At 53.8% G+C, this 6,831-nt stretch overlaps 2 protein-coding genes and 1 long non-coding RNA gene across 3 annotated transcripts in view; 2 read left to right on the top strand and 1 right to left on the bottom strand.

Moving 5' to 3' along the window:
* LOC109318383 overlaps positions 1-189 on the bottom strand; it is a 13,560-nt gene extending 13,371 nt beyond the window's left edge. The window contains exon 1 of the long non-coding RNA XR_002103237.1: positions 106-189. This is a non-coding gene — a long non-coding RNA (uncharacterized LOC109318383). The remainder of the gene's footprint in view (positions 1-105) is intronic.
* On the top strand, positions 7-6,192 carry HMGCL (3-hydroxymethyl-3-methylglutaryl-CoA lyase). Its single transcript, XM_019547599.1, has 8 exons — positions 7-19; positions 121-228; positions 1,023-1,118; positions 2,136-2,284; positions 3,108-3,171; positions 3,596-3,784; positions 4,689-4,814; positions 5,409-6,192. The coding sequence occupies exons 2-8, from the start codon at positions 160-162 to the stop codon at positions 5,508-5,510; spliced, it is 795 nt and encodes a 264-aa protein (XP_019403144.1). The 5' UTR covers positions 7-19; positions 121-159; the 3' UTR covers positions 5,511-6,192.
* Positions 6,193-6,654: 462 nt separating this feature from the next.
* The window catches only part of GALE (UDP-galactose-4-epimerase), a 3,928-nt gene continuing 3,751 nt past the window's right edge, over positions 6,655-6,831 (top strand). The window contains exon 1 of the mRNA XM_019547531.1: positions 6,655-6,831. Coding sequence (XP_019403076.1) covers positions 6,729-6,831 — 103 coding nt within the window. The 5' untranslated portion in view covers positions 6,655-6,728.

The following is a 6,831-nucleotide window of genomic DNA, read 5'->3' as shown; positions in this document are numbered from 1 at the left end:
CGGGCTGCAGAACGAGCAGGTACCGCCCCCGTCACTCCCTCCCCAAAGACCCCCGGGGAAGCGCCCCCTCCCCCCCCCGCGAGGCGCGCGCGTGCGGGGACGTACCTCTCTCCTCTGCAGGCCGTCGTCCCCACGGAGGTGAAAATCCGCTTCATCGACATGCTGTCGGAGACGGGGCTGCCGGTCATCGAGGCCACCAGCTTCGTGTCCCCCAAGTGGGTTCCTCAGGTCGGTCTTCGCTGGGCGTCAAAGGGCCCGTGAGGCGGTTCTGGATTGGGGGGCGACCCCCGCCGGCCTGGCAGAGAAAAGCTGGGTGCAGTGCCCACCTCTCCCCCTCCAAGGAGAGCACCTCTGGAGCAGCCCTGGAAACATCATCAGGAGTGCAGATCTGTTTGCCTGTGGAAGAGCCCGCTCGCCGGGACCTGGATTTTCTGCCGGTCCCTTTGGGTCTCACGCAGGGCAGGCATCAGGGGCTGCAAGAAATGCAGCAATCTAGGACTCTTGGCTTAGGGATGATACCACTTATTAGACCTGCTAGGAAATTGCAAAAATAGTCTTTCTGCAAGCTTTCAGAGCCCTTCATCAGGCTCTGGGGATAGGAAAGATAGTGAAAAGTCCCTGTAGGTAAGAAACAAACTTCCTTTTTGCACAGAGGGAGCTGGAGATGGAAATCTGTCCCTCTGAGTCCATGAGACTGGTTCTGAGTTGTGCAGATCAGGTCGGGTCCCTTCCCTGGAGGTGTCCAGTGGCAAACAGGGAGCTTTAAAAATCTTTCTTATTGTTCTGCAGTGATGTTTAAAATCCAAAATCAGCAAAAAATCAGCATCTTCCATGTTTAGGATGTATTTGGTGTTTGAGACAAAAAGAAATGCAAAAATCTAGAGCTCTTGGTTTAGAAATGAGACCTTTGATTTAGACCAATTACAAAATCGCAAAAAAATTATGGGCTGCAAGCTCTCTCTCTTTTCATCATCTCCTGGAAAAGTGACCCCTTCTAAAGTCTCTCTCCCGGTGCTGTGCAGATGGCAGACCATGCAGAAGTCCTGAAAGGAATTGAGAAGTTTCCTGGTGTGAGCTACCCGGTCCTGATCCCAAACCTGAAAGGCTTCCAGGCAGCGGTAAGGGGGTTTGTGCTGGGCTCTCTAGTGTGTGCCATGTCTGCCAAATATGCAGAAGACAGACATGTGCCTCACTGCAAAAGCCAGGTACCTGCTGGAAACGCTGTCACCTGCCACTTCCAATGCAGAAGTTGGTGGGGTTTTATTTTCAAGTCTGTTCACCTGCTCTGGTATATCTGCCTAGACAAGTCTCCTGTAACGACCACATTTCTGATCCTGGTTCATGCAGCAGAGGTGGCTTAGGTGCTGCCGTCACTCCCAGGACAAGCATGGCCATCTCGCACCAAAGCCTGTGCTTCTCTTGTGGGATGAGTTGAGCTGAGACACTGGGCTGTTGAAGAGAGTGCTTCCCTATAGAGTCCAGCAGCATTAGGAATAGCCTTGCTCTGCATTCCCATTGTAGACCAAGTCAATTATACACACTCTGCAAAATACCTTGAGGGGAAAATTGTTCATCTCCAGTAGCAGATTCTTGGAGACTGTAACTGCCAGCAGAGTAAGTGTTTTGTGCCCGTAACGTTCTGTAACTGCATCTCAGGATTAAATAGCTTCATCGATTCCATGGGTATCTGTCAAGGCTATAGGACTTAACAACTGCCCAGACTCTCATTCCACTGATGTTCCAGCTGATTTGCTGCCTCAAATCTTGCCAGTCAGCAGGCACAATAGTAGTGCATTAGTTGCAACTTGTGAGAGTTGAGACTCCGCAGTGCATCTTACACAGGGACTTTGACTGGTCCAGTGTAGTTATCCGCTTTGTTATTGAGGCAGTGGGAACTACGGGCCTCCGGTGTGTTTGAAGCCAATGTAATTGGAAGTTGTGGGTGCTGAGACCCTTACAGGATTGAGTCTTTACTAGATGTTTTGTTAGCAACAGAAACAAGTCCTTAAGTGCTTTTTTTATTTGGACCCTATGGACTTGCCTGCAGCCCTGATAACTTCAGTTCATGGAGGCTTTATGGCAGTTGCATAAATCAGATGCAAAATAATGTACTGCTCCAATCTCCCTGTTGGCAGGTTGCAGCAGGTGCCAGAGAGGTGTCCATCTTTGGAGCAGCATCAGAGCTTTTCAGTAAGAAGAACATTAACTGTTCAATAAATGAGAGTCTCCAAAGGTTCAGTGAAGTGATGGAGGCAGCGAGAGCGGCAAACATTCCAGTGCGAGGGTAAGAGGAACTGCTGGCTTGTGTGCTGGGCAGACTAGTTGGTAGTGGTGATGTCAAGTAAAACTCCTGGGGCTGGAGGAGTGCCAAGCTGGTATGAAAACCGGGGCCTTTCTGTCCCCTCACTGAAACCAGTGCAGCCTGTGACCCTCACTTCTGTCTCCAGTTCCCAGTAACAGAGGACTGGGATTTAGGCTGTTCACTCTCTGCTTCCCATCCTCACAAGCAAGCCGTGAAATGATTCATGAGTGTAGAAACAGAAGCATTCCAATCCCTCTTCACTAGACAAATGCAGTTCTGTTATCACCATCAGCTCCCCTACAGCAACCACAGCATTCAGATGTCCCTTGTTAGAAGTTATTCCAATAGAGAGCACGGTTGGTCCCTTGAATGCTCTTTTCCCAGTGCTTTTGGGGGCGGGCGGGAGGTGAGTAAATCAGTCTTCAACTCAGAGGAAAGCAAAACTTACCACCTTTTTAAAGCTGTGGTTTTCTTAACTGTATTTGAGCTCTGTCAGAGGAGTGCTTCATGTCAGTCCTGGAGGCACAAATGTGTGCTGTGTTGTGTGATGCACTCTTAAACACCTGTCAGGCTAGCTGACACTCCCTTCCCTTCCCCCCCACCCAAGTCCCTGGAGTGTGACTATTTATGCTGGGAAGATCATTATGGGAGCTCTATGCGTTTATCTACCTACTTCAAACCATCAACTTCTGGAAAAGGGTTGAAATTTTCCATGATGTAAGAATGTGGGGTGGTGCTTATTGGGGCTGAATGAGCCCATCTTTATCTTCCTGGTTCTCCTGCTGATGTTGGTCTTTTGCTGCAGATATGTGTCTTGTGTTCTTGGCTGCCCTTATGAAGGCAAGATTGCCCCTGCTAAAGTAGCAGAGGTGAGTACAACTGCAGAATCCTGGAGCTCTTCTAATCCCCTGTAATGTTAAGAGCAGTAGCAGGTGCTGTGCCCTGCTGAAGATAGAATGGGGCACTAACTGCTTGTGGAGATGCACCTGTAGAATCAATGAATGCATCCCCCACCCCCTCCCAAGAATGAAAGGCTTTCTGGCCAGTTGCCACCTTGCTGAGAAGTGAATGTGAATCTGCCTGGGGTAGCAAGGGAGCAGAGCGCTCTGAGCGGTGTGATCGGAGGTGGTGTTCTTCACTTCCTATGAGCAGTGTAATGCTTGCTCTGTTCCACCACAGAGCTAGCTGCACTTCAGAGCCAGGCACACTGATGATAGGTATCCATGCACAAGGTGCTACAGGACCTCAGTGAGAAGAACTGGCTTGCCACTAAAGTGTCATTTCCTCGGGCAGGTGGCAAAGAAGATGTACGCGATGGGGTGCTACGAGATTTCCCTTGGTGACACCATTGGGGTCGGGACTCCTGGGAGCATGAAGGAGATGCTGTCTGCAGTCATGAAGGAGGTGCCTTCGGGGGCTCTTGCTGTTCACTGTCACGACACCTATGGGCAGGCTTTGGCCAACACCTTAGTTGCCCTTCAGGTAAGAGCACTGCTTTGCTTTGAACTGGACCTTACTTAAAGCTTTTTTCCCTTTGTGTGCCAAAGAGGCTCCTGCATCCTCCGTGCTGAGGGCAGCTCTTCCTGACAGGGTCACTGTCCCATGCTGTCCTGGCCACTTGGCTTGAGCAGGCTACAAACCACACAGAGCTTTTCCCCTCTGAACGATGTGTGGAATGCAAAGGATGGAGGGGCAGGGAGGGACCTTCCAAAACAGCATGACCTTGCTTGTGGCTGCCCTTGAGTGCTGCATGCTTAGGCCAGACGTAAGGAACTTCCCAGTATGGGGCAAGTGCAGGATGGGCTTCAGCTTCCTGTTGGCCTGAGCAGCTGATGCTGGGCATTTACACAGCACCTTGCTAGTGACAGGAACCATGAAGCCTGCTCTGATGTGGCAATAAGAGATGGGAGCTGAATTCAAGAGTCCATACTCCCTTGACTCAGTCCTGGGCTCTGCTCCTATCTCTGGGCTATTATTGCCCGTGTTGGGGCAAACCAGCAAAAGTGGGGTTGTGAGTGGTGAGCAGAGGTCCTTGCGGGCTTTGGTTTGGTTCCGTACGTCAGCACTTGGGGCTTTTGGCCTGGAGTTTCAGACTAGCAGACTATGTGAGGCATGGTATGGGCAGCACTGATCTGAGTCGGTGCTGTTCAGTGTTAGATCCCCAAGCAAGCAGTTACATTTAATATAGCCTGTGTCTGGCTTTGGGATTGCCAAGTGCTATGGAAGAGGAAGACCTATACCTCTTGCATAGGCAGTGTGTTAATACGGAAGTTGCCACATGCCTTGTCTCCAGGCTAGAGAGCGCTTGGGGCTTGGCCGGATCCTTGCTCAGACCTGCTGTCCAGGAGGGCCAGAGCTGAAAGCACTTGTTTGTGTTTGTTTCCAGATGGGCGTGAGCGTGGTCGACTCCTCAGTCTCTGGTCTGGGAGGCTGCCCCTATGCACAGGGAGCCTCAGGAAATGTAGCCACAGAGGACCTGGTGTACATGCTTGATGGGCTCGGCATTCACACGGTGAGTCTGGCCGGCTGGAGGTTGCTGCCCTGGGGTGGATGTGTGCCTGCATTTCCATCCAGAGCTTGAACGCCTGGTTTAAAAGCTCAGCCTGCCACACCTCAAACCATAGCAGGTGTGGCTGCCACGTGGACAGTGAGGCTCTGTTTAGCTGAAAGAGCCCTTGTTCTCTGTCCTGGCAAGGACAACGGAGCAAATTGGAAGCAATAAGTTTGGATCCCGAGGCTGCAGTTAAAATGAATAGCCATAAAACTCAGCCAGGCTGGGGAAGAAATAGATCCCAGCCTTCAGGCCTGGTAATGGAGGGGATAGAGAATAGGCAGGTCTGGCCGGTGCCCTCAGGATTTATTCTTATCCCTTTCCTATGTCTGAGGTTGTCCACCTTCCTCCCCTCTCCTCCCAGCCCCTCATACTGACGCTTGGTTTAAAATGCTGCTGTCCACAGCTGCACTAGGGAGCAGCAGATGTTAAGAGCATCACCAGAACAGTGTCCTCTTCCTCCAGTTGTCTCCTAGGCTGTAAAAATTAACAGCAGGTGACAGTCATTTGGATGCAACTGGGGGCAGGTGCAAGCTAATCCTATGTCTTGTAAAGGGTGTGGATCTGCAGAAGCTGATGGACGTGGGCGCATTTATTTGCAAAGCACTGAACAGAAGATCGAATTCCAAAGTGGCCCAGGCCACCTGCCGCCTGTGACGCCTGCCAGCTCAGCCTGGGACAAGTCAGCGAAGCCCGCAGCCATGCAGACCTGGAGTCAGCCAAGTTACATTTGCTCTCTGGGTTGCTCTTAAATACCTTTTTTTGGGCTCAGGACTGGGTAGAATCCACAAGTGCCATAACAGCCCTAGCTGGGCACCCTAAACTGCCCCCTTGTGAAGGGGAGGTGGAGGCCATGCACACACAGCAGCCTCCTCCTCTCCCCGAGGCCCCTGAGCCACGTGTCTGTGTAGGGGGACTCTGCCTGGAGGGGTGGCTGCCATAAGCCTCACACTACCAGGCAAGTATTGGCATGTCCAATTAGACACCCCGGGCTGTCTCCGGGGATGCGACGGCGTCCTCTTCTCCCACCAGGAGCAAAGACTCATGCTGGAAACGCAGGGAGGTGCCTTTCATGGGGCCAAGCTGCATGCTAAGGTCCTGCTCTGGATCTTGGCTCCTGGTACTCTCGGGTCCTTGCTAGTGGACCGCTTGTGTTCTGGTTCTGCATGTGTCTGTGCTACAAAAGGAGTCTTCTTGACCTGGAAAAAGGCATTGAAATCGGACTGAGGCGCAGGGCCACTGGAGCTTGGGCTGCCCCTCGGTGCAGTGCCTGGGTGAGGGAATGGCTCCTGCAGGCGGCTGAACTCCTGGGTGGGGCCGGGCACCGCTCCTCCTGTAACGAATTTCTGACAAATAAAGGTTACTCGGAAGAGCCTGGGCCTGGTGCTGGGGTCTGCACCCCTCAGGTGGGGGCCATGTTGGGGCAGGGCAGTGCCCAGGGGGCCCGGGGCCGGGGGGAGTGGGGCCTGTTCCCCTGGCGCTGTCCCAGCCTCCCCCCTATGGCCCTTTTCCCTGCACGGGGGGACGCATGGTCACCCCCAAATTGTTTTTCTCCCCCCGGCAGCGCCAGGCGCCCGGGTTGCTCAGGAGAGCCGGGGCCTGCCGCCGGCGTGGGGGGCGGGAGCGCCCGCGTGGCTGCGGGAGGCCGGGCCCAGTGCCCCGGGCCGCCTTCAGGAAGCGGTACCCTCCCTTCACCCCCGCGCCAGCCAATCCGCAGCGCGGTGCTCCTTGAGCCCGCCCATTCGCATCCCCGCCCTTTTTTTGGCTGCGTGGCGCGCCTGTAGCCGGGGCGGAAGTGACGTGGCTGTCTGTGGAGGCAGCGGCGTGGCCCCGGGGCGGCAGCAGGAAGGAGGCAGGTACGGGCGCCCGGGGACGATGGCGGAGAAGGTGCTGGTGACGGGCGGCGCCGGCTACATCGGCAGCCACTGTGTGCTGGAGCTGGTGGCGGCCGGGTACGTGCCTGTGGTGATCGACAACT

The sequence above is a fragment of the Crocodylus porosus genome, unplaced genomic scaffold (genome assembly GCF_001723895.1).
Source record: "Crocodylus porosus isolate Cpor-Errol unplaced genomic scaffold, CroPor_comp1, whole genome shotgun sequence".
In the NCBI taxonomy this organism is placed as follows: Eukaryota; Metazoa; Chordata; order Crocodylia; family Crocodylidae; genus Crocodylus; species Crocodylus porosus.
The sequence above is the reverse complement of the archived record's forward strand: the minus strand, read 5'-3'. Positions and strand labels throughout refer to the sequence as shown.

Coding starts and splice junctions, on each gene's coding strand:
- HMGCL (XM_019547599.1), top strand. CDS start 160: ATGCTGTCGGAGACGGGGCTGCCGGTCATCGAGGCCACCAGCTTCGTG. Junction 229..1,022: donor CCCCCAAGTGGGTTCCTCAG/GTCGGTCTTCGC, acceptor GGTGCTGTGCAG/ATGGCAGACCATGCAGAAGT. Junction 1,119..2,135: donor TGAAAGGCTTCCAGGCAGCG/GTAAGGGGGTTT, acceptor CCCTGTTGGCAG/GTTGCAGCAGGTGCCAGAGA.